We start from the raw sequence: 26,869 nt of genomic DNA on the forward strand, positions 1-26,869 counted from the left end.
AAAATTGACAGAAACTGCTCGTTGTTGGAGTGAGGGAAGTATTTAGATGGTCAAAGTATACACAGTAGCCTACAAACACATTCACAATAGGAAGTGTAGCACAAGTAAAAACATCCATTCAAAATTTTAATATGTATTAACAATTATGTATTGTAAAAACACATCTAGAAGTGCCTCTTTCATAATGGTTTTAGCAGTATAGTTTTCACTGATGCATTAACATGTAAGCAGACTGTTACATGATATGTTAATGTTTTTATATTGCTTTGTCTGCAAAATAGTATCAAGTATAGCTTCAAATAAAATAAGTGCAACATTTTTAACTCTGAAGTTCAAATGATTAAGAATTTAAAGTTGTACAAAATAAAACTACACAACTACAAGTATCCTAAATGTGTACTGAACTATAACACAAATAGGCATACATAATATTCCAACAGTGAACCTAAACAGGATATTGTATAATGATTGTGCACTGATTGTGTCCATGCAGCTCACATGTGTGATAATCATCACAACAAGGTTCACCTGCAGGACAAGAGGGAGGTTGTGCAATGTGTCAAAGAAAAAAGAAAAACCTGACTTTGCCACAGAGGCAGGTCACATTCACCAGCCAAGAACTGTCCTTCCTTTCAGCCTCAGGACCAGCACAGACTGTCTGTCTGATTACAGAGACACACTCCTCCCCGCTTTGCAGGGGACGTCGTGCCCCACAAGCATATTATCACGTTGTCTGAGGACTGAATCATCCACATGCTAGTGTGTGCCTGTGTATTTGTGTGTGTTAGTGAGAGACAAAGCAGTGTGTGTTCAAAAGAAACATTGGCGTTATCTCCCAGAGACTACGATCAGACAAAGGTGCCTGTCTTTGCCTAGCCCCAACAGCTCCCTCTCTTGCTCTTTATCTGTCTCCATCTCTTTATTTCTCTCTGGGAGATGCTGATTCAGTGGAGCAAAGTGAAAGGAGTTGGTTAAACGCCCTCCTCTACTTGAAACCCAACCCTTTGTTCCAGTCAAACGCTGCGCTTTTGAATTAGCTCGCTCCATAGCCTGTTTTGACGCTTGTCGTGCTGGCAGGAGCACATTACGGGATCTGCGTGTACGAGACTTTCATACACAGAGGAAGCCAATGTGCGCTGATGTGTGTCACTCTGGCCGCTTCAGAGTCAAGTTCTTCTTTCAGCCATGAGACGGCTTGGCTGTGCTCGTCAGCAGGTCTTGCTGTCAACACAGTGCTGGTCATGCAGAACACTCTGACCTTGTTTGCCTGAATTAGACTTTGTAGTTGAGCTGAAAAGCTGATATGTTTTGTGACAAAGGTGCAACCCCCACCACATGTAATCCTGATCTTGACATTGTCTTTTAATTGGCAGTTTTTCATTCCTTAGTAAAGTAGAGGGCATGTTTCTTTTTTCTTTTCTTTTTTTACTATTTTGGGTTGAGACCTTCTTTCAGTATGTCATTTATTTTAATCCCCTGTAGCTGGTACAGTGTGTCCCCTCATTCTATCTGTGCTAATATGACAAATCACAATGTGATTAAGTAAAAGAATTGTGTTAATGCACAAATTTATCATCACACAGCTTAAAAGCCAAATGTTTTCCTCTATGTGCTGCATGGTGCAGTAGGATGCACATGGATAATCCTGTGATGGAGGATGCAAGAGCAACCCCCACATGCAGCCATCTACATGATAATGTATCACACGTACTTCTGGGAAGAGTTTATTGACAGGGGAGGAAGGCCGTGTGGGCGGGTCGTAAACATTTCACGTTGGATATCAGATCTGGTGGGACAGAGCAGCCTGTGTGTGAGTGTGTGCGTGCACCCATCTGCGCGCTTGCGTATGTGTGTGTCGATGCACAAGCAACAGCGCACGGGTTGTTGTGCGAGAGTCTGAGTGTGTGGGACATGTGTGGGCGTGTGTGTGTGTGTGGGTGAGCAGCATTCCTATCTGTCAAAGTCACCCGTGGGCCGCCCTCTGCCTCGGGAGAAAAATGAACCGTGCCCGACGCGCTCATCCTGCTGCTGTTGTTCTCCGGCTAGCATTTCCTCCTGATTCACCCCGAGTGGCTGCGAGTGGGACAGACACACCTTGTTGGCCATCACAACGCTACACTCACAACTATTACCACCGGAAGCTGACACATACAGATGCCTGCATTCCTTGCATGCTGATACAAACAGTACAGATGGATGTTTGTAAAACACACAACTGCTGTTTCTATCTCGCAAACAGGTGCGAGGGTGGCTATTAAACAATCGGGTAGTAGTACTCATACAAACGTGCACCAACACAAACACACAGCAGACAAAGGAAGAGTGCGCAAGGTGCAAGTCAGGTCAACATCCCACATATTTGACGTCAGGGAACAGCATCACTTTTTGTCCGATTCCCAGGAAACTATTAAGATTGTTCAACTGAATATCTGACACATAGCAAGTGGAACAAAAAAAATTCTCATGTTTAGTTTGTCAGAGAAATAATGCAGGAAGACTGACCCGCTATGACCCCACTCGGTTCTTGATTTTAACTACACGAGGCCCAGATCTTTATGTAGGCTATCTCTAATTTGATTTACATGTTATCTTTCAGACAGTATTGACTGCAGCTCGAGTGTCTGTTTCAGTCGGTGGATAAAGTTTCTGAATTATTAGGAAGCTCAGCCATTTGAATGGTGGACACAGGCAGAATGGTGGGTGAGATGGACTTGTGAATGCAGACTCATGTTCAATCTCAGAGGGATGTTAATGTACATTCAGACAAATAAGGGCACTTACGCTTAATGACTATGACTCAGAGTTAAACATAAAAAAAGATATTATGAAATAAAAGCAGGATACTGTATTTCAAAATGTCCTTTTTCTTAAGCTCATATTATTTCACAATGCTGTTTTTTCCCCAGAATGACTTTTGACACTTTTCATCACAAAGTCTTTGTTGGTCAGTAATCAGGGCAGAGACAGCCACAGCCAATCACTGGCTCAATGTCTCAATGTTAGAGATCTCATAACACATTGGTACATGTACTGACATATGCAGTTATGCACCATATGTTTCAGAATAGGATAAATTCACATACACCACTATGTAAATTAAATGTCAGTCCTGGCAATAGATATAATATATTCAGAGAAACACGTCAAGACCTGAGTCACAGGTCTTCCCATGTGCAAATCAGGATGTGAAAGCTTGAAATATGACAGATGTATCAAAAATAATGTAATAGAAATACAACTAATGTAATCATAATTCGGGTGTTGCCTACAATTCTGTTATTAACACACTTCAAATTGTTGAGACAGTGTTTCCTCTATTTTTAATTTCTCAATGTTTTTAACGCATGTGCGTGTGAGTATGCGTCAGAAGGGGGGGGGGGGGGGGGTTCTTTGTATCTACGGTTTTATGCAAAGCACTTTGGGCTGCTTCTCTGTGCATGAAAAGTGCTCTATAAATAAAGTTTGTTTGATTGATTGATTAAGAAGCTGAAATTTCCAAATTTAAAAAAAGGTTTACATTTTTTCTGTGTTCCCAAGAAATGAATAGTTCTTCATACAATTTGCTGGACTTAGTTGGTAGGAAGCGTCCTATAAGCACATGGGCCTACATGCTTGAAGTAACCTGGTCATAGTAGAAGCAAACGTGGAGTGGGATAAGTGTTAAATGTTGGGATGGAGTGCAATAGCACCCAAGATACAGTGTAGGATAAAAAAAGAATCTTCAGAGAGAAGAGGGGTGACGAGTTGAGTGGGAGTGGGAAGGATTTCACTGTGGACAGGGCCTCTGATCCCACACCTGCAGAAGGAGCCCTGTTTGAAGTGCCTTCTCGCTCACCCCGTCGGCTCACAGCACAGATGACTGATGACACATCTCGAGCTCTACAGCTTTACACGCCGAAGCAGACAATGTGCCAGATAGAGTGTCAGAGGCACGGCTTGAGAAACAAAGTGAGAGAAAATGTGCAAAAACGTGCAATGATGGGACAAGAAAAGAAAAGTGTCACTCCAGACTATGATTCAGTCACGCTCACACTTTACAGTAGCTTCTGAACATATAATACAAGCCAGGAACATTTCGACCAGATCCCCAATTCCAATACGGCGAGTCACGACATTCCTTTGAATTTAGTCATCAAAACTTTGAAATGAAACTTCACAGGAAGCAGTTTACTTCATCTCCCAAATGAAAATTAGTCGACTGATAAATTAATCATGTCAACATCACTTTGAGTACTCATTGACAAGTTTGTATTTTTCAGTGGTTCCTGAGTGAGTGAGTGGTGACTAAGCACAAGAACCGCCCTGGTCTGAGTAGCACCCAGAGGCAAAAACATTTCACAATCAAGCTCACTGAGTTCATTCTGTACAGTTGGTGCATTCGTCATACGGCTGAATATATGTTGTGTGTGTGTCACTGATGAGTAACATTATATGTTGCTTCTCTGTTCTTTCTGTATGACGTTTTGAACATGCTCATTATCGCATCTTTGCTCAACACATTCCTAATAATTGATGAGATATACAGTACTTTGTGTTACCCAGTGTGTAATCATCATGCCAGTCCTCATACTTTGGCATGAGACTGTTTTTAAACAATAGTATATTCGTCATTGTGGTTCCATCAACCATATCACTATTATGTAACAGCTGTTGCTTGCTGCTGTTTTGAAGTTGCATAGTTGTATTGTAATTATTAGGAGTTAATTCCTTGACTTGCTTCTTGGTAAAAATGAATACTTGATGAGAGGACTGATACCTCATGTCTATTACTATAATGCACTTCGCTTAGCATAAAACCTGGGAGTACAATGAAACAGCTAGCTTGTCTTTATTTAAAGCTCAATGACATGAACTATTTTTTTTTTGTTTAATTAAAAAAAAGAAGTTATCATTGATCAGTGATCATTTCTGGCCCAGGTACAGTGACTTCTAGGAGTTTAGTCATTTCATTCAACAGTGAGTGTTGAATTGCTAAGATGTGCAATTTCTTTTTTTTTTTTTTTTTTACCTTTTTGTTTTGTTTTGTTTACCAGCTGTTTCCCTGTTTTTCAGTCTTTGAACTAAGCTGAGTTAAGAGTCTCCAGACTGTCACTTTATATTTAGCATACACGCATGAATGTGCTATCTATATTCACATGAGTTGCTTGGCAAAAAATCAAATAGTGTGGTTGTGAAAATGCCTAGGTGTTCAAAATGCAACATTAATTGAAACAACTAGTTGTAATAATGTGAGAATATGATAGGCTAGTACGTCCGCAACAGGATAGTTTACACTGCTTTCCATATTCTGTCCATGTGCAGTGAAGCGTTTTGTCATTTTCATAGCCTCGCTTGTGTTGTGGCGCTGTATGACTCATAAGACACTAGTGAACTCCCAAACCCCAGACCCAAACCATGGGTCTGTTAAGCACTTACTGCACAGCCTAATCCCAGTGGTGTAAATTCAACACCCTGACAAAGTGGACCTGATAATTGCTGCCTTTTCCAGAGCCAGTCTGCTCACACTAAAAAGACCCACAATAGGACTCAACCTGGAACTGGGCTGAATGTGCTAAATAAGCTAATGAAATCCGCCCACAGGACACAAGCCGGGCACGATAAGAACCTTTCTAGCTGTGAAACTCGGCCACGCTGGGAGGGTGTTAGTGCTATCTGTTTGTTTATTTGTCTGTTTGACAGCCCACGGCATAGCGCCAGAGGAACTGGTGGTCCGACAAAGGTTAGGTGTCAGCGTGGAGTGTATAAAATAGAAGAGAGCAGAACAAGTGTGTGTGTGTGAGAAAGAGAGGGAGAGAGACGGGAAAAAATAGGAGCGAGAGAGAGAGAGTGGAGGAGAGAGAGACTCAGGGCAGGAAGTGTGGGTGGGTGGGTAGGTGGTTTTGGCAATGCAGAATGGACTTCTTGCGTATTACTTCTGGTAAAACAAAGATATGACTTTTGCAATGGCTCTACCCATTCACTGAGTAGTGTGAGTTGTAAAGAAATGTTGCTCTTTAAGGTCAACGTGTGTTGAGGGGACACCAAATCAGTTTAAGAGCAACATGTTGTGATGTGCACCAGTACTCCCAGCGCTTTTACACTGAAAGAAAACATAGGAGATAATAGCAGTGTGTGTGTGTGTGTGTGTGTGTGTGTGTGTGTGTGTGTGTGTGTGTGTGTGTGTACAGTATGCAGTGATGAATACCAGATGCAGGCATTTCCTTTGTTGGTGCAAGCAAGTTCAGAACTTGCCAAATCACCCTGCTCTCCTCCCACACGGTCGAATACTTCCACACACACACACCCACACACACACTCCTGAATCCCTGCCCACTAATCCTCCACCAGGCTTAGGGGTAGCTGAGGCTGTGGGCTAATTCAATCTTGGCTGGTGCTCCTCTGTTTTACATCTCTCCTGTTGTCTTATGTTCTCCACCCTTGGTCCTTGCACTCTCGCTCTTGCTTAATTTGTTTTTTTCCCTCTATCTAATCCTTCTGCTTTTAACCCCCAATTCTTTTCTCAACAGAAGGACTGTTGAATCTTCTTTTTTACTTTTTTTTTTGCTTGCTTTCACTCTCTCCCGTTGTCTTCTTTGCAGCAGCTTATTTGCTCCTTACAGCAGGTCTTTGCTCTACAGTTGACATGCAGTAATCTAATCACTGATAGCGAAGGTCATTACAGGTCACATGACTGGGTTGGCCGGCTGTGCAGAGAGTTGATCTCATCTGTGACGTCGGCCCAGAGAAGTGCGCAGCGGCCTTCTCCCTATCATATTCTTAAAATAGCGCCCTGTCCCCACTGACGACGTCATCCATTCCCGTCTCCCTCTGGCCCCGCTCTCCCCTTTTCCCCCTTTGCTCTCCTTTTTCCACCCCCTCCTCCTCGCCTAACTTTCCAGCCTTTTCCCCACTGTCTCTGCCATCCCTGTGTTTGCAGTTCACGATATCAGCAGTTATGTCACAAAAGAGAGTTCATTGTACTTTATGCAGATTGCTCTCAAGCAAACAGCTCTTTCTAGTAACGTAGCATGTTCAATAAGGAAAACTACCAGGGTTTATTCTGAAAAATAATAAACAATATAATGCAAATGAACAGCCTCACTCAGAATGCAGCTTCCCCAGCACTCAAAAAAATAGTCAAGAATTTCATCAAAATCAATGACATGCCACCGTCATTTCTGAGAAGAGTAGCACTTGGATGCTGAAAAAAGAATGCCACCGATGACGTGTGGTTAAATATTTACTGTGTATGGGTGGAATACCATGAATCCAAAGTGAGTCACAAAGGGAAGGCTCGCTGACCCTCTGTATCTATATAACTAATGATCAAAGGCGAGGCTTTAATTGAACCCAGTCCACGAGCAGAGCAGTATTTGTTCCGCTGTGACAGCTCCACCGGTCACGCAGCGAGGGATCCTGTTGCACTCCAACACAGAGCGGAAACTGTCATTATCGTGTGCATATGAAACTAGGAAGTGATCTCAAAAGCTGTAAAAACCCACAAAGGTTAAGAGTTTCACTGAGACAAATAAACTTATGACGCAGCAGTTATAAAAAGATGACTAAGCACATATTTTTCATTCAAGTGTTGTTCTTCTTCCTAGATGTAGACCAGGGTAACTGGTATACATTTTTCTCTGAGTTGTGTTGGTGGATGATAAGGAACGAGACAAAGACACCTGGGGTTTAAACCTTGCGTAACCCAGTTGAAACGGCAGCGACAGTTGAACGGACAGCTTCAGTGTGACGACGTAGATTGTATTTTGACACTTCCTACCATAGCAGTCCAACTACTACAGAAGAATGACTGTCGACAGAATGTACGTCATCGTGTTACGCGGTAGTAGCCCTCAGCTGCTGCTGCTGCCTAAAGTGCCTGATAATATCAATGCAGCAACTTGTCATGCCATGTTTCTAAAGGCAAGCCTTTTCTTCGGAGAGCCTGACACCATCTCTGCATGACTGTCATTTACCACCTTCTATCTTCTATTACGTCAGTAAAATTTACAGTAAATTTTTACTGTAAAGCTACAATTATAGTCTCCCTGTGAAAGCTACCCACCAGCAACAATTTTATGAATTATTAAACTCTTAAAGAGTTTAAAAACACTTTATATTATTTATGAAAAAAGTTTAAATAATAAATACAAAAACTCATTTAAATACCGACATAACAACAGTTATACCAGTGCACAAGACAATACTATCAGTGCAGCAACTTCTCGTGACTCGATTTCTGCATGCAGACCTTTGGAAGAGAACAGGAAAAAAGCAGCAGACCACATGAGATGTGTGCATATATTTTGGTGTTTTTAGTCATGCATGGCTTTAGGAGTGGCAGTGTCATAGAGTGATAAATATCCAAATATTAGGCATGTTGAAATTGCCATATTAATAGCTTTAATAGCAACAGTGTGTCAAAGGAGGATTACCTAAATTATCAATATCAATCATTTATTTTTGCTTACCCTCTATAATAGTTGGCTGACACTTGGGCTTTAAAAACAGACACGACAACAAACAGGCCTCATAAGCTTATTCTCAACTGACTGCAGTTGTTTGTCATCCTCTTCCTGTCTCTCAACGTCATGCTGGTCATAACCTTCATCAACATGCCTGAAGCTCTGAATTATAAACCAGATGATAACTAACCTCACCTCGCTTGCTCCAACAGGCTCTAGCCCTGTCTATGTTTAGTCATGTCTATTCTCTCTATTTGATGTTACTTGATACAGCCAGTCGGCCCACTATGAGTTCATGGTTAATTAGTCAGTTGTGTCTATTTATACTAGCTGACATGTCTGGTGTTGACTGCTTTTTAAGGATGTGTTTATCCAGTATTAATCAGTGTTGCACAAAATTAAGAATGTGGATGGTAAAAAAAAAAAAAAAATAAGTATACAATCAGACTCATTTCTCAGTGGCTGTAAAGTGCCAAGTTCAGAGGGAGTTTAAAGGCTAATTTGAGACTACAAATGGGTGTGGAGGAAGTAATTCCCTGGTACTCGCTAGTATATCATGATAATTTTGAATATTTTGTCAGACAGTATCATCAACAGGGTGTGAAAAGTCTGTGTGAGTCCAGATATAATAAAGTTATTCAGTATCATTACGGACCCTTCATAAAGGACTTTTATGATCTTTGTGAAACCATGACTGAGATCATTCACATTTTCCAAGACTTTGACTCTCTGGCACTGTGGTTATAAATATATTTTGTGGCTTCCCTCCCTCCTCCTCCCTGACACTTTTACTGTCAATGTTCACTGTGACGCCAATAACAGTGAATATGATTCCTGACCTGTGAATTGTTGCCACTGAGTAGATTAATAATTAACTAGATTGCCCAGCACATAATGTGTTGTTACATCAACATAGTGTACAGCACAGCCATGCTACTCATTAATATTTTTGGGGTGTTTAGTTACATTTTAATCATATTACAACAGTTTGGCTCCATCCACCACATCCCACCTGCTCAGTTGTCAAATGTGCTGATGCCATATTTCTTGCCTTGGTGCAGTTACTTGAATTTTTGCTTAATTATACTGCTGCGTGCTGATTAAACATTAGGACCATTGACCAGTTCCTGTAGCCTATGTAGTGCTTCTATAGTGAAATCCATCTATCTGACCTTTTCAGAGTCATTTCAAAGTACTCTGGCCTTCTATTTGGAGTCATGGAACAATCCCACCTCCTTCCACGTGAGGAATCAGTCAGTAGCTGCATTCAGGGGATGTCTGGCCTGGGCTCAGCTCACGCAAAACACCAGCTCATGCAGTAAGAGCTATCGGCTACAAGGACTACAACAATCAAAGGCAGGGCAACATGGTAAAATGGAGCTCTGCAATATAAAGGGCCTTGTGTGCAATGTTTCTGAACATCTAATTTATCACTCATCTTCTTAACAGGAGCCATGCACACTTTAAAAATATCTATTTGTACATCATCATCATTATTAGCTCAATTGTTGGACCCTACATCCACCAGACATAAATGCTGTTGAGGACTATCAACACAAGGACCTCAGACTTGCCTGAGCCGGCCCATACATGGGAGTTATTTATGCCTCCTTTGGGTGTCCTAAGTGGAAACTATGGTAGCTTGTTGGCATATTTTCCTACAGCGCTTCAGCGGAGAGTCTTGTGACTATGAAAGCACAATGAGTTGTCAGTCACTGTGGGTAAGTGAGCGTCACCCAGCGCAGCAGGATTAGCTGGACTGGCGAAGGTTCAAGGGGAGCACGTTTACACCAGTCATCTCGGAAAGCATGCCACATGCAGTTTCATTTCTGTAATTTGCTGTCTTGTTGTTTCTCTAATTTAAAGTTCACGCTGACATGAACAGTTTGGAAGGTGTTTGAAGGTGATACGTTTCACTTCCCCAATTCCTTTTTCTGGTGTGACAGTACATACTGTATAATGCAAGAATAAGAAAGTGGATAACTTAGTAACATACTATAATTTGACAAAAAATATATGGCTTTCATGTTTACAGTGAGGGACCAAGAATGGACATTTCTAAGGATGTTGTTTCAATCTACAATCTGAAAAATGGTGAATTTCTCAATGCACAAGCCGTAACATGTATTATGCAACAAATGTGCAGGCAAATAAATGTAAATGTATGTCAAAGTATCAATGTATCGATCAAAGATATCAGTCAAAGTGATGCATTCCTTTCAACCTATGACTCAGCAGAGCACCAATTCTTCACATGCCACAAGCGTGTTAACATCGGACTGTGTCACTGCTTGAGTTTACCAGAAAGAAGTTATCTTTCGATGTGACTTCAAAATAGACATAGTTTTTTTCCTACTTAATCATTTTGTCAGGAAATGTGACATCATCATTTGAAGAAAGTCGATTTGAAGAAATTCTGTTTCAGTTGGAAAATTTCAAAACAGCACAGGTGGCAGAACCGAAACAATGACACGAAGGTTTCTACACAGCTTTAGAGGAAGCAAAGGAAACCCTGAGGTGCTCCTATGGTGCTATTTACACTCGGCCTCAATTCCTCTTTTGGCACGATGTGGTTATGCACACGCACAGAGAGAGAGAGAGAGAGAGAGAGAGAGAGAGAGAGAGAGAGATACAGACACACATGCATGCACGGGCATATAACAAGGCCCTCACCTGTTCAAAACATGCAATTAAAAGGGCAACAAATAACCAACTGCACTTTCAAGATGAGTGTGTGTGTGTTCGTGTCCTCTCAAGTGTGAATGTGTCATCACGTGCCTGTAGATCCACGAGTTGTTTTGGAAAAAAAGGACACAGCAGCTTAACTCAGCTAAAGACAGACTACAGGGAAACATATGCCATAAAAAAGTACCAGGAGGCAGAAAAAACCCCTGGGCCTTAAAGACAGATCACATGGGACCGTCTGATCTGTGAGGGGAAAGAGTGTGCGATCTGTGGGACAGGAAAATTGCAATCATCCCAGGGATGACTAACACTGCAAACGCATAGTGGAGCGAATCAGACGTCATCTGCACTGAGGGATCAGTGTTTGGTCCCTTGTTTGGAACGAGTCAAGTGTCTGCACCGGGATTAGTGGCGTGCATACTACTGTTAGCTCTGGTTCACAGTTGTCAGCTCAGATGGCGACCCCCCCCTCTCCCGCCACCCCTCATATCATGGCTCTTACATGAACTATTACACAGGTGGCAAGTGTACCACCTGTCTGCCATGGCAATTAATCACTGTGGGACAATTAGGCTGCTAGATCACAAACAGGAATGATTCCCAACCTGTTTAATCAGATGTAGCCCTCTCGCTCTGACACTGACTCCACCACCACTGATCCATTTCTTTCATCAATTTCAGTTTCTTTCTTTTTTACTGTGAACTGTTATTTGTCCACCATTTCAGCTAATCACTTATACCCTACATCCTTGCTGACTACACTCTCAGGCATAAAGTGGTGTTCAAGTGTTGCTGGAATATTATTATTTTCTTTTTATTCAAAACGTAATTTCCTGCATTTTTCTTTACACACATATACCCACAACATCTTAAAAGCCCCCCCTGGGTAACCTCTAGTTGTAAATCCTTGTTGTGTAGCAACAGATTTATGCTGCTCTTATGCTATTTTTTAGGCAGAATTTTACTTCTGAGAAACAAGCTTGTAAAGAAATGTAAAGCTAGACTGAAGTTGAGCCGGCTCACTGGCTTCTTATCTGTGCATATTGTCAACACGGGCATGAAAAGCCGTACTGCTCTCATCACACTTCCTTGAACGGCACCAGTGCCCTTACGTGGCTCTACATTGTCTTACCTTATACCGTGTTCTTTCAAATCTTCCCTATCTGTCAATACCATCTTTGTTTCCAAATCTCCTCCCTTTCACAGGCACTCACACCTACCCATGTTGTACTGTACACACAGGTTGGGTCCCACCCTGTTACTGCACTCATTTGAACCCTGGAGCATGTGACACCTCCAGCTAGAATGCCAAACAGCCACAAATCCCATTGTCAGCAGCTACTGGGGAGAGATGGATATTTTACACATCTGTCCCAGCCAAACCAAGCAGCACATTATCCTCATATTCTTTCACAATCACATGCACACACATGCACAGCCTTCACTCATTTTCTTTATACAGTTTTTCTTGAAGGGAAGATTTAATTCTGCTCGCATCGCTTTATGTCGACAGCTATTGCATCCTTTAGATTACATTTACCCATCCTGCTGTCAAAATGTGCATGAAACCATTCAGATCTGCTAATTAAGGCCCTGAATTTACAATAAAAATGAAGAGTGGATGTTTTTCTTTGGTGATTTGTAATTGAGTGAAGATTATCAAAGCACATGCAAAACTGGAAACCGATCGGGGATATGGAATAACTCCAAACTCAATTTAAGCAAATCTGCAGCGTGTTTGTTGCTGCTTATGTAAATGTGCCCCACCTGTGCTGCTTCTAGGAAATAAAAGAGCAACACTGAAGACTACATTGAGCTTTTTGTAGCTCTTTGGTGTTTTTCCATTATGACCTAGGTTTACAAGAAGATGTCACAAACAAGGACAGCTTAAGATTTCATGGCTGCATGAACATAAAAATATACACATATTATTATGTGGATGTAGACAGTTGGTGGTAGATGCAGCCATAGGTGCCTTTTGTGGCCATTTTTGTATACCTGCATGCCCTTGAATCAGCTGCTCATTTGTAAGTGAATATGCATAGACACACAAGGACGGAAAAGCACTCTTCCCCTCTCCCACAAAAACACTGCAATGATTACCTGCCTTGCCACTCAGGGGCCATTTGCTCTTACCACAAAGCTGATTATCTCACCCCTACAGCAGGCTGTATTTGCAGCTTTGCGATTTTCTCCCAAATGCCCACACTGCTATTTGTAGAAATGTTACCTAGCTGGCACAGGCTGAAATATGTTTGTGTTTGTGTGGATGTTTGCGTCTGGTTGAGTGTTTGCGGCGGTGCCTGGTGTTGTGTGTGTGCGGTGTGTGCGTTTGACAGGTGGGTGGGTGTTTTGTGTGGAATGGAAGGCTGTAAGAATGGAGGGATGGATGACACAAACAGGGCAGAGTGGTGGGAGGCTGGTGTCAGGGCCCTACTCCCACTATCAGGCTGGATGCAGTATCTGACAGCTGACTGAGAGTCTGCAGGCCCCCTCTTTACACAGTCCCACCAAAAGGTCAGTACTTCAATCAGCTCTGCTCTCTGGATGCCGCTCTTTCGCTCGTACTACTGCAGAGCCTCCGTTCGTCCCCCTTGATGCACACTTAGCCGTGCTTGACCATATCTCACAGGGGGGAAATGTAGTCTTCACACACAAGAAAGCGGCCCCCAGAACACCTCTGTGTATCTGCACCGCATAACATCTACATTACAGTAAAATTCCACGACAGATGATTATGCACGCTGGATGATATGTAATTCTTGCTGCACTTTGGTGTATGGAAAATTGCCATCCCCAAAAATCATTGCTGGCTCTGAACTCGAAACGTAAAAAAAACAAACTTTAGGGACCTCCTCAGTTTCTTTTCAGGTGCCTAATTTACCTTCACACATGTGGCACTCTTGATATCCTGCAGCCTACCACCTGCCACTGGAAAATATTCTTTGATCAATCAAATATTGTTTAACGTAACAACGGAGTACGGCACGGAGTACGGCACAGAGTACGGCACGGGCAAAAAACAGGAAAACAAGAGAAACAGATTGGGCACAGTGATTGCTTTAGTTGAGTTATCAAATCAAAACATTACATAGGTGAATGAGTAATCTGTAGTGTAATCTTGTGTCATTTGTTTAAAACAAAAGTATGTGTATCTTGATGCGTTTTTTTTTGTGAGTCACGGCACCTGGCTAAAAATCTGATTACTCTCTCATAATGTGTCATCTGTCACTCCCCCGTTTTATGCGTAACTCTCTTATTATTCACCTATTACACTGTTTTATTTTTTCATAGCCGTGCCTGATAAATTAACAGGTTCCCCAATGCTGTCAGCGGCATGAATTATCATTAACATGAGGAGCGAAATGTCAATGGGGGTGCATGTGAAGTATGTCCCATGATTTCATGAGGCTAATAAGAGCATTGATATTAAAGAGATGAAGAGGGTTTCAGTTTCAGTATCCACTGAGAGACTCTCATCTGTGTTTCAAGTCTGATGAGGTTAAAGTCACTCCATATCCCTGCCCATATAGCCGGTGACTAAGCCTGTATCAAGACACTCTGAAGCCACACAGGAAAATATCACGCTGCCTCACAGCCAGTGTGTGTCATGTTGGATCCTCTGCCAGTAGGCTACATAAAGAAAATCGTGTGCCTCCATTCTTTCCATTGGCCGCATGATTAATTTTACTGCCCACCACTTGACTGTGAGGTCTTGCCCTCACTCTGACAGATGCTTGGGCACAAGCCGAGCTACGCCCTATAGATGCAAGCTCAGTTCTCTAGTTGTTTTTAATTATGTTTTATTCTGTGTGTCTTCTAAACATGAACATTTAGTAAATTATATATTAATATAGGTCTAGTAGCACAACGTGACAGTATTAGATCTTTTTTTTTTATTAGAGACGAAACAATTATTCAACTTGTCAATAATTAGATCATCAGAGTAGCAATCAATTTTAATAATGAATTAATTGTCAAAGTGATTTATCATGTTGTAAGCCATGCTAGCAGCCCAGAGAATGTGCTAAATGCTAACATGTTGATGTAGTCTAAAGCTATTAGCTCATTAGCTAATTAGGCCTGGACACAAAGTACAGCTGAGGCTGCAGGCGATATCATTAGTTACACAGGTGTAAATGGTGCAGCTAGAATGCACAGCATCCGTGGATTTTTGGATAAGGTTCAAATCAATACCTCAGTCAGTACACACATATAGTACTCAGTGTTCTTGGCATAGAGCCCAAATTTCAACATAGTGTTGTGTCCCAAATCAAACACTGCTGTTGTGCACTCAACGGAAATGATGATCCCAACAGGTGAGCGCCTGCCAGCTGTTTGGCTCGCTCGATTTCAAAATCAAGGTTTGACTTTCCTGTGTGTGTCATGCAACATGGTAATTCAAGGACACTTCCAGGCAAATTCAACCTGGAGCTAGAATTTCCTAATATTTTAGGTCTAAAAGAAGGAATCTGAAAATTTTCTTTTTAATTGCTCCTGTTATGCAGTAGTTCTGTCTGACCCCGCATCGCCACAGCAGCGTATGGAGCGGACCGATCTTACGCTGTTTACATCTCACAAAACCACATTTTTTTCCACAGACAACGTTTGTTTACTGTAGGAAAGCCGACATGTGTCTTGCGAAGTCTCACGCAAGTCAAGTTGACATGCTCAGTATGTTTACAGGCAGAATAAATAACTACGAAGACTATATAGAGCACTATATAGTGACTACGCCATTTTGTAGTGGTGTCTGATTATTTAGTGATTATTAATGTTCACTATATAGTGCACTCATTGGGCCTCATTCACCAATATCTTCTTAAGAATCTTCTTAGATTCTTTCTTAAGTTGTTCTTAAGAAGTTCCTTAAGAAAACCCTACGTCAGATTCATCAACGCGTTCGTAAGCCTCAGAATTGTTCGCAGCTGTGTTCTTATGCCATCTCCTCGTAAGTTGAGGGCGTGTGCCAGGTGAGTCTAATTAACATAGGATTAGCATAGGTAACGGCCCCATCAATGCCTGTAAAAGGGCATGAGACTGCAGGGCCGTGTGCAAACAGAACCCACAGGCACTGAGCAGAGAAGGTGAAGTGAGAAAGAAAGTTGAAATGCTCAAATGAAAATCTGGGAGGGAGCACCAGACTCCAAACGTAAAAAGAACTTAAAGCAGAAGTGAGTGATATATTTGTGTTAATATAAGTCTTAAATAGTTATATCTTCCGACAGCAATCACTTAGCTACATAGAGTGTTTGGACTGAAACACGGGTCTCTCAGTCCCTCTGCTCTGCTCTGAGCCGAAGAGAAAACATTTATCGTATCCTACAGTTTTTATCCAATGAGGAGAGAGAACGGCATGCAGGGCTGTGTGTGCAGCCAAGGAACGCCGTGAATGTGGTGACGTAGCGACGAGGACTGTTATGGTGCGTTCAAGGAAACTCGTATTTTTCCGACCGTGAAGTCGTACCAGTTCGATCTGGTACGAGTTCACCGGTCGGAAGTTACGAGTGGCCGTTATAGTGACTTTCACCGGTAAAACAGGTCGGAAAAACACGAGTGGGTTGCCTGAAACGCTACAAAGTCGTAAGTTGTGACTTGAAGCTGTAATTTACGATTTCAAAAGCCTGCCTGGAACGCAACATTAGCGAAAACGACCGGATCACTCACTTCTGCTTTAAGTAGTGAAGTGGCGCTACTGCGGCAGGAATGAAACAAAGAAACAAACATAAGGCTTATATTTAGTTTATATTTTATATTTATATTTAGTAGCGTCAGCCGTGGATGCAGCTCTTCGGTTGTTATCAGAGAGACCACACTCTCACATGTGCCATCATAAATATCATCATATTATCACATATTTTTAAAAAGAAACAGTTGTGTGTAGTGTGAACACTTACAGTAAGTGCACTGTTGCAGCCCGCAATTAGGAAAAAAAATCATATCGGCAGCTGCACAACAACAACAAACAACACATTTACCCCCCCCCCCCCTCCCTCCCCCCCCAAAAAAAGAGAAAAAAACTGATATGAATTAAGTGTCTATAATGTTTTTTTTAAGAAACTGCAATGATTTATTATTTATTTATTATTAATATATGATTATTAAAAACATCATAAAAGATAAGAAAATAATCCTTATTCAAATCATATAATATCATACAACTGCTGAACAGAAGAAAACGCTATAATCGTTTATTTTTGCAGAAGTCTCAGCACCTAAAAGTGCGTAAGTATACTCCTGACTGTTCGTAGATTTTGTTCTTAGTTAAAGCAGAAGTGAGTGATATATTTGTGTTAATATAAGTCTTAAATAGTTATATCTTCCGACAGCAATCACTTACATAGAGTGTTTGGACTGAAACACGGGTCTCTCAGTCCCTCTGCTCTGCTCTGAGCCGAAGAGAAAACATTTATCGTATCCTACAGTTTTTATCCAATGAGGAGAGAGAACGGCATGCAGGGCTGTGTGTGCAGCCAAGGAACGCCGTGAATGTGGTGACGTAGCGACGAGGACTGTTATGGTGCGTTCAAGGAAACTCGTATTTTTCCGACCGTGAAGTGGTACCAGTTCGATCTGGTACGAGTTCACCGGTCGGAAGTTACGAGTGGCCGTTATAGTGACTTTCACCGGTAAAACAGGTCGGAAAAACACGAGTGGGTTGCCTGGAACGCTACAAAGTCGTAAGTTGTGACTTAAAGCTGTAATTTACGATTTCAAAAGCCTGCCTGGAACGCAGCATTAGCGAAAACGACCGGATCACTCACTTCTGCTTTAAGAACACATTCTGGATAAGAAAACATTCATGAATGCCACAATCTTCGTAAAAACTTCGTAAGTAGGACTTAAGAACAAATTTGTTCTTAAGAACGGTTCGTGAATGAGGCCCATTGTATTCTGCAATTCACCGCGAAATAGAGTGGACATCCAATGGTCATTAACCGAAGCAAGATATCCCATCATGCACTGCGGTCACGGATCGCAGTTATGGTCTTATAATAGATCCATGGGTTACGATCATGGTTACGATGGCAGTCGGCATTGATCTGAACGTTTCAATTACGTGACGTAATACGTAATAAACTGTACGACGGAGTAGTGTCCCAAAGTGTTTTTTCATTTAACCAGTGAGCTCACTATATGTAGTGAATGAGTGAATGATTTCGGACACAGCAATGCCAACCGCGAGTCTTCGCAAGTTCACGTGAGATTTTGTGAGGCTTTGTATTTACAACTCCGTTTACAAACATGTCCGCTTGCTTGAAGCAAACAAATCCCTCGGTGTATGTTTGAATAGCCATTTGATGTTGTCTGTAGAAAAGAATTGTGGTTTTGAGGGATGTAAACAGCCTAAACAGGTAAGATCGATGCAGGGACAGACAGAATTACTGCAAAACAGGAGCAATTAAAAAGAAAACATTCACAATCCTTCTTTTAGACATAAAATATTGACTTCATGTCATATGATATTATAATATATAATAAATATATAATATATATATATATATATATATATATATATATATATATATATATATATATATATATATATATATATATATATATATATATATATATATATAATATAATAATTTTTGGTGTCTCCTATGGCCACGTTGGCAATCATTCAGGCTCAGAGGTTTTGAGTGCCCCATCTGAATACTTATACTGCTGTATACACTGCATACATTACTTGTCAATATGACAATCACAAAATACCGAGTGTGATTATGAAAATATGCAAGTTGAGACACAGTAATGGCCTATTTACCTATATGAATGATCTTTAAGATAATTTATAGCAGCATTTGTTAATTGCAGCCTTGGAGTTTGTCTAACCAACTATCATACCCAAAATTGATGGCACAACCATTAAATTGAACATCATAATTGCTGATGATTCATTTTTGCGTAGCTCAACGAATTGTTTTCACGCTATGCTGTTCCAAGCGCTTAAAATTACTCAGCTGCCGGCAACACCAAAGGCACTCATAGCTGTGGCTTCTTTTCAAACCGAAATCTCACAGAAGAATACACAGCTCTACTATCATTTCGGAGCTAGCATTATTTATATAAGATGACTCACATGGGCTTGTCTCCTTTATTCTCGCCCCGGTTGACTCAGTAGAGACTGTATAGCCGTGAGTCCTCACAAAGCTGGGAGCTGTGCTAAGTGCACCACTCAAAGATGACACCATGGACTGTCATAGTGTGTATCATGTTATTCTCTCCCAGGTGCAGTAGACAGGACAATCTTTTAATTACAGCACAGGGACATCCATAGGAGATAATGTCGACTGTTACTTATTATCACAGGCCTCATCAGCACTGCAACTGAGTGGCTCTTGAGTAAGGGCTCTCACTGGATACTCGTCGTCCATCAATTCACAGCACTTCTATATCAATGTACAGCACTTCACCGCATTCATATCAATGTTCAGCCCCTCAGTGCTCAGGCCAAGCAGTTCATTTATTTCTGAATGTAGTGACTTTTGACTAAAAATGCTTATGGTGCCAGTTTAAATCCAGCAAAACTAAAACTGTCACAGACAAAAAGTCTAGTTCCTCAATTACAGTATCTTCTTTTTCAGAAAGGACTGGAACATCCTGCCCTCTCTACATGACTGCACACACACGGAGTGAACAGAGCGTGCACATGGAAAGCACATGGTCATTTTCTGCTATACCTCATGAGGAGAGTGGCATCTCAGCGCAGAGCAGAATATTAAATAGAGCTCAGTTTCAACTTTGCCTATAATAAATCTGAATTAATGAAGTGGTGGTTTTGACGTGACTGTTTCATCTAGTCTGTCTGAAGTGTTACTCACTTGCATGTCTCCAGGCTCTGAGGCTGACTGATGAGTGAGTGTGAGTGTGGATTGTCAACAAGTGTGTGAGTGTGTGTGTGTGCACAGTGACGATGAGAAGGTTTTGATCAAACAGACAGACGGATTGGACAGGAGAACAGAGAGCAGGATGTGTGCGGGGGGGTTGAGAACCATTTTTTTTATTAATGGCTTCTGGCCTCAGTCACAGCCTGCAAGTCTGCACACAGCACTTTTTTCCGGTGGAAAAAAAAAATATATTTAAACATTTTTGACATTTCTAAAACATGCTGTTATCTGGGCTCACTGATTATAGAGGTGGATCTGCTCACTGTAATGATAGAAATAAGATTAATTTTCCTCTTCTGGCATGAAAAGTCAGCCCTTGATGATGCTGCTATAAAAACCTATGAGCAGCAGTTTCACTGTGCACATCAAAGAGCATTTCTGTTTAAACACCGGTGCTTCCACTTGTTACAGGTCCTCAAGAGTTTTGACATTCAAAATAAACAGGTTGCGGTTTCTGCTCTGAAAAAGCTTCAAGAGGGCACGTGAATGAGGTCAGCGCCTTCCGGAGTGAGTCTAAGCTGTAACCTGCGGTTATGAAACAAGGAAAAGAAGGCCCAGTTTTCCACAGGATGGGCAGCAGAGGACTTTTCCTGGCCTGGTCACACAATCCTGAGGTCATCATTCATAACAAATAAGCAATGCCAGCACAAAACCACGGCAGTGACCGAGAGATCCAAGTAACTTCAGCACCGTTACAGTAAACATGACTAAGTTCTCACTAGTTGGAGAAGCTGACACACTGCTCCGTAATTCAGAAAGAGGATCTTCATTGTTAAGGAAATAGCTGAGCAGCAGAGGTAGTGACAAATTCCTTCTCTTTAACTGTGGTTTGGTACGAAGTTCACTAAAAAGCTGAATGTCTGAAATACTTGGTTGTAAACTAGCTGATATGTGCTGCCCCCAAGTGGCAGAAGTATATACCACAAAAAAGACTGACATGTCCCCAGACTTTTCCACTCATGTTATATTTGCTTATTCAAATAATTATATTATTTCTCTTGTTCTGCGGCAACACAGTAATAACCCAGCCTAATAATACAGTATATCTTATCTTGATGTAAAAAAACAACAACAACAACAACAAAAAAAACACTTGACACATGTTCTGATAACTCCAAACAAATGATCAAATTGGTCAAATCGATTTCATTCATCATAGCAGCAAAGACTGAAAGAAAACACAAATTTCAACCAGGTAATTCCAAATAAATTTATTTTTTTTCTTTTATCCACTGTACAAAGAAGCATGGAGTCTTCTGGACACTGATGTGACTGAGACTGGAGACATAGATGGACCATTGACTTCCATCAAAGAAACAGAAAAGATTACCTGGAGGGGGGAAAAAATAACTGTTTGATATACACAGAACAACATTTTGTTGATGTTTCTATTTTCTATTATGTTATCAACTAAGCACGGTCCTCCATCAATACTCTAGTGTTGGAAAAAACGCATTAACAAGACTGGTGGAGCTGAACATGTTGCAGAAGCTGAGGTGCCGTACCACAGGTCTACTCCAGAGCCTTGACGATGGCCTCATTGGCTTCTATGCTGATCTGAACTGCTGCCCTTGCTGCCTCGTCAGATGCGCCTGCCATTTCAGACTGGGCCTTCTCCAGGTTGGCCTTGGCAGCCTAAAAACAGACAGAAAAAAAACAATGTATAACAAGGGGACGCAATAAAGGAATGTGATTGATAACGTTCATGATTCAGATTTAGTTTCAATGGAATATTATCATTTCCTGTGATGAAGCTGAGAAAGAGAGCAATGTGAGACTTGAGGAATCGCTACATTAGAAGTATCATCACTAAACACACACATGGCCCCTCACTGTCCCAGCAGAAACTGACTCAAAGAAATGGAAAGGAGAAAAAAAGCCCAATTCCTGTGATCCCAAAAATGCTCTGCAGCTAACTGAAATGTAAGCAGCAGGCTGAGTGAGGCTGAAAAAGAATGAGTCAAAAGTGGGCAGAAAGACGAGCCGAGAAAATCCTCTCTGCCTCTTTGCTCTGAAAGCTCCATTTGTCACAGTAGCGATTAGAAAAGAGAAATGCCAAACATAGCTGGAAGTTAAAGGTCTCCCAGCAGGGATTTGACACATCTGCTATAACTCAACAGTGACTGACCTTTCCCTCCTTATTAACAGCGTGGGCCCATGTGCATTGTTACTGCAGAGTGGAAGGCGACAAGAGGGGCGGGGGGTGTGGGTGTGAGGGGGGGACAACTCATTTACTGCTATGAAGTCAACTTGACAGTGACACTGGCACTGCCCAAGGTCAAAGACAGACACCTCCACGGCAAGTGCATAATAACGCAGCCCAGTATTAACAAGACTGACATTTAAACAAGGACTCGATGGTGAGGTCCAACTGCAACACTGATCAGATGGATAATCATCGGCTGGGTGGTGCTCATCTGCTCAGCACATCAAAATGAGAGGGGGAAGAAATCTAGTGTGGGTTTAAAGTATATTCTCTGCTGTCAAAGATCAAGTCCCTGCTGGGAGAAACGCCAGGGTGAACAATCAGTAATTATGCATGGCTCAACAAATTGGATGTGGACACCCATCACGCAAATCTCATTAAAACATCACAGATCCATAAAGAATTGACAAACCCATACTAGTCTGACATTTTGAAGATATAATTTGTCAACTCTGAGTTGTCCATACTTGACGTTAAACAGTTTAAAGTAAAAGACTACAGATCCAGTAACCTCACAGGCTGACTTTAAGAACCAACAACAAAAAGGTAAAAAAAAAATTAAAAAAATAAAAAATCAGACCATAAATTTGTGCTAAAAAAAAAATAGAGATACTTAGACATGACTGGTAAGAATTTCAAAGTTTATGGCAAAAAACATACTTTGCATGATGTACTTTGAAGAGGAGACATTGACTCTAACCTTTTGAGCTAATACAGAATGGGATCAGCCTTGTTTTACACATACACACACAGACAAAGGTAATTGCTTCTAAAGCAAAAAGTAAAACTAATATCACCCATAGTGTGTTTTTAAATAAAGGGGAGGGATGACAAAAACAATAAGCGTCCCATTAAAGTGAGAGTGAGTAATTTAAATGCAAAGGATCAAAGTGAATGAACTGTGAGGATGTGTGCAATTCAATAGGTAAAAACTATTTCACAACTTACACTGACCATAACCAACAAATAAACATACAGACGAAGAAAGAGTAGTACATTTTTTCTGACAAAGGGATGCCTTATGTTGCAGTATTGAGGCGGTTGGTTATCAAGGTCAAAGTGTTCAGACAGGTTCCAAACAATGACCTCTGGCATTTATATCTCATCAAGAATAGCTACAATAAAGATCATTAAAAACCATTAGACACTTTATAGATAAAAGATAAATTTCACTATTAGCTCTCTAAATCATTATACAGGCCAAGTTCATGCAATTACAGGATAACCTGAAGGATATATCCCAATATGATCAACTGACCCTGCATTAGATGCTATCTTTGTGAAATCTATGATCAATATATGCTACGGCTGTGACTGCAAGATGTTGATACATTTTGAAATGTAATATATTTTGCGTTTGTTCATGTTCTACCCCCCTCCCCTTTTCTGCACCGAACTGTTGAACTGTAGCTGAAGTCTTTTTGTTGTGATGCTCTAGTACAGCATGTTCTTATAGTTCCTTTCAAACCTATTTGTCTCAAATGGCATTTCACGGATGCTTTTTTCCTATTAACCTTTCAAGACATGGCTACTCTTTTTTTTTTTTAAGTATATTTTTTGGGCTTTTTCATGCTTTATTTGACAGTACAATGGAAAGAGACAGGAAATGGGGAGGCAGAGAGAGGGGGAACGACACGCAGGAAAGGGCCGCCTGATGAGGGATTCGAACTAGGGCCGCCTGCACAAGGACTATAGCCTCAACACATGGGGCGCCTGCTTAACCCATGGCTGCTCTTTTTTAGTAGAAAACTACTCTCAACTTCTATCACTTTTCTGGACAAAAGTAGAATACTCAAAATAAACATAATTGAGTAATGCAATACACTGGATAGCAATATGGATAAAATCCTCACAGTAAATGGAAAATGCATGCAGCAGTTAAAATGCATACAACTGTCTTGATTGAATAAATATCGAGAAGCAAAAAAACTGCATCTACATTGTAAATGGCAGAAAGAGACATTCATTTCTAAGTTTGTTTATTCTAACCAAAATAGTGATGAAAATGCATGATAATATAGTGTATGCATGTATGATGGTGACATGAAGCCGTTATACTTACTGCAACATCCAGCTGGTCCAAGGGGACGGCCTCCTCAGCGAGCAGTTGCACTGAAGAATCAGCGTTGACTGTAACTGAACCACTGCTCACTACACACACACACACACACACACACACACACACACACACACACACACACACACACACACACACACACACACACACACACACACACACACACACACACACACACACACACACAAAGAGTGTAAGTACCTTCACTGAGTTGTGAAACTAATGATACAAATATATAGTCAGCCAACACACTGCCACACTCTGAAGAGCAGCGTGTGTTCCAGTGTGGCATCAAACACTTTACAAAGATGGTACACTGCAGGTACTATGCTTGCTCTGAAAAGAGGGGAGGAATTTACCTGAGAAGCGTCTTTAGAATTAAAAAAGCTTATACTGAACTTAATACCATGACAAATAGCCATAATAAACAAAGAAGGTTTTAATATTCCCCTTTGACCCTACATTTAGAACTTCTGTAAAATAAAACTTGCTCTAATGCAAACAGACACAAAGATGCCACTGTCGCCTGGTACAAGTGTGTGCGCTTACAATTTCGTCAAGAATCAGCCACTTGGTTTTCTTACGGAAAGTCTTACCAAAGTATTTGGCAGCAGAGCCATCGTCACTGAAGACTGTGACAACACCTGGCCGAAGCACCTGCAGTGTGGGCACGTGGGCAGGGAGGATACCGAAGGCTCCGGTCAGTGTGGGCACATCAACCTGTTTCACACTGGCCTCTTTGAAAAACACCTGGGTGAACAGAGAAATGGACAGGTGATGACAGTTGCATTTAATGACTAATGGACAGCCCTGCTACAGTTTGTTAACAAGAAATTACATTATAGAAAACTTAGCAACTAGACTACACACAGCAGATTGGAGTCTTTAGTATGATATAACGACATGAGCTCACTTGGTGGGAGGATAATCACTGACATGGACTTCAAGGTTAGAGATCCTTACAGTACACACATTGGTTTCACGGCGGTTTCATAATCACACACGTCTGAAAACATATAAAAACTACAAATACTAACTTAAATGTCATGATGCCAGTTGAGTAAATCTTTAATAGTGCCGTTTCACAAGTGCAAACTGATCCAATGTTCAAAGGCAGTGAATGACAACTAGGCATGTTTAGGTTAGCTAGCTAAGCTAAGCTAACTCCCTGCACCGCTAAATCTGACAACGTCCACACAGCACGCATGCATCATCTATAATAACAACAGCAGTAATGACAGTAACCCCGTGCATTAGTACAAACTTGCTAAACGACCTGAAGGACAGAGTTTACTTGAACTATGACGACTGCGAGCTCACTCAGCTAGCCGAGGAGCTAGCTGGGCCTGAGGAGCCTGGACCGAGACTGTGAACATGTAGCTGGGTACCTGTGTCGGGGAGGCGAAAGTGAAGGACATCTGCGGGGCACCGGAGGCGGCCTCGGCGTAGGAGCGAGCGTGCCTCACCACGGGGAGAGCACGGCGGAGGAACCTTGCTGCCATCATGTCTGAAAATCGGTTTTAATTCAAGTACAAGTGAATGACAGAGACCACCAATCCCTTGCGTGAAGGCAGTCAGTGTGCGCTCGGTAGGACAAGGACGTTGGTAACCTACCCACAAGGCTTTACGGCGACGCAAAGGATGCAGGGAAGTGTAGTCTTTTAATAAACACTCATCGATTATCTCATGTATTATCGCACTCATCGTGCAGAAATCTCCATACGCCGATGCGTGCAGGCGTTTATTACTGTGTGCCATCTGCCATCATGTTAGCAATTTAGTGGTAATATAACTTTTTGCTAGTTGAAACCGTGGCTGTTAAATAGAAAACCTCTTTTCATTTTTGCTATTAAAAAAAAGAAGGAAAAAAATCTAAAACAGCTGTGTTCACACCTATGGTTCACACAACAACAAGGGAAGAGTATTCCATTTAACAAAACCTTTATTCCATATTTACTGACTGCTCGAGAAGAAAGTTACTGCATATGGACCGACACTAGATGGCGCAAAAACCATTGTCATGTTTTTGTCGCTCCACTTCATGTTAGAGAACCCGCACTTTAAAACAGATTAACTGCAGATGAGGCTGCACCGCTTATTTTCTCCAACTCCATTGATGTCGTTTTAAAAAGGTAAAACAAATAAAAATAAAAAATAAAATAAATAAAGTGTAATGTCTTTTATTCTAGGGAAATAGCTACATCAAACAGTGAATAGTTGAAAAGAGTGATAAATTACAGTTCATATTGATTGTGTTCACTTGACACTGTGTGCAGCTGTGGGGGCTGACCCCGAGCATCTGGATCATGTTGAGAAACCCCTTCCAGTCAATCAGCTCTGCCTCACTCGTTGCGTCACGTGGTGTGCCTCTGACTGGGGTGGTGGGCGTGTCTTAAACAGTGGGGTTTCATTCATAAATACTTTTAGCTTTAAAAATCCACATTAAAGTGTTCACGGAAGAGTTTCCCGTTATTGGCTTTGCCCCTCCACCCCTTCCTGGACCGGGCTGGTTGAGTAGGTGAGTGTTTCCGTCGCCTCATGCCTGCCTGCTTGCCTGCCTGCTTGTGCA

At 41.5% G+C, this 26,869-nt stretch overlaps 1 protein-coding gene across 1 annotated transcript; it reads right to left on the bottom strand.

The window, feature by feature from the left end:
- Positions 1 to 21,213: 21,213 nt before the first annotated feature.
- atp5f1d (ATP synthase F1 subunit delta) lies at positions 21,214 to 25,926 on the bottom strand. The gene is made up of 5 exons (XM_083969684.1): positions 25,689 to 25,926; positions 24,897 to 25,050; positions 24,286 to 24,374; positions 21,523 to 21,652; positions 21,214 to 21,347 (listed from the first exon to the last, which is right to left on the bottom strand). Exons 1-4 carry the CDS (start codon positions 25,803 to 25,805, stop codon positions 21,530 to 21,532), a joined length of 483 nt encoding a protein of 160 aa, XP_083825810.1. The 5' UTR covers positions 25,806 to 25,926; the 3' UTR covers positions 21,214 to 21,347; positions 21,523 to 21,529.
- Between the last annotated feature and the right edge of the window lie 943 nt (positions 25,927 to 26,869).

The sequence above is a fragment of the Trachurus trachurus genome (assembly GCF_905171665.1).
Source record: "Trachurus trachurus genome assembly, chromosome: 4".
Classification (NCBI taxonomy): Eukaryota; Metazoa; Chordata; class Actinopteri; order Carangiformes; family Carangidae; genus Trachurus; species Trachurus trachurus.

Bases quoted from the DNA above. Each gene is read 5' to 3' on its own strand.
- atp5f1d (XM_083969684.1), bottom strand. From the start codon at position 25,805: ATGATGGCAGCAAGGTTCCTCCGCCGTGCTCTCCCCGTGGTGAGGCAC. The intron at 25,051-25,688 runs GTACCCAGCTAC...CTGTTCACCCAG, and splicing joins CTTTCGCCTCCCCGACACAG to GTGTTTTTCAAAGAGGCCAG. The intron at 21,653-24,285 runs GTAAGTATAACG...GTCTGTTTTTAG, and splicing joins TGGACCAGCTGGATGTTGCA to GCTGCCAAGGCCAACCTGGA.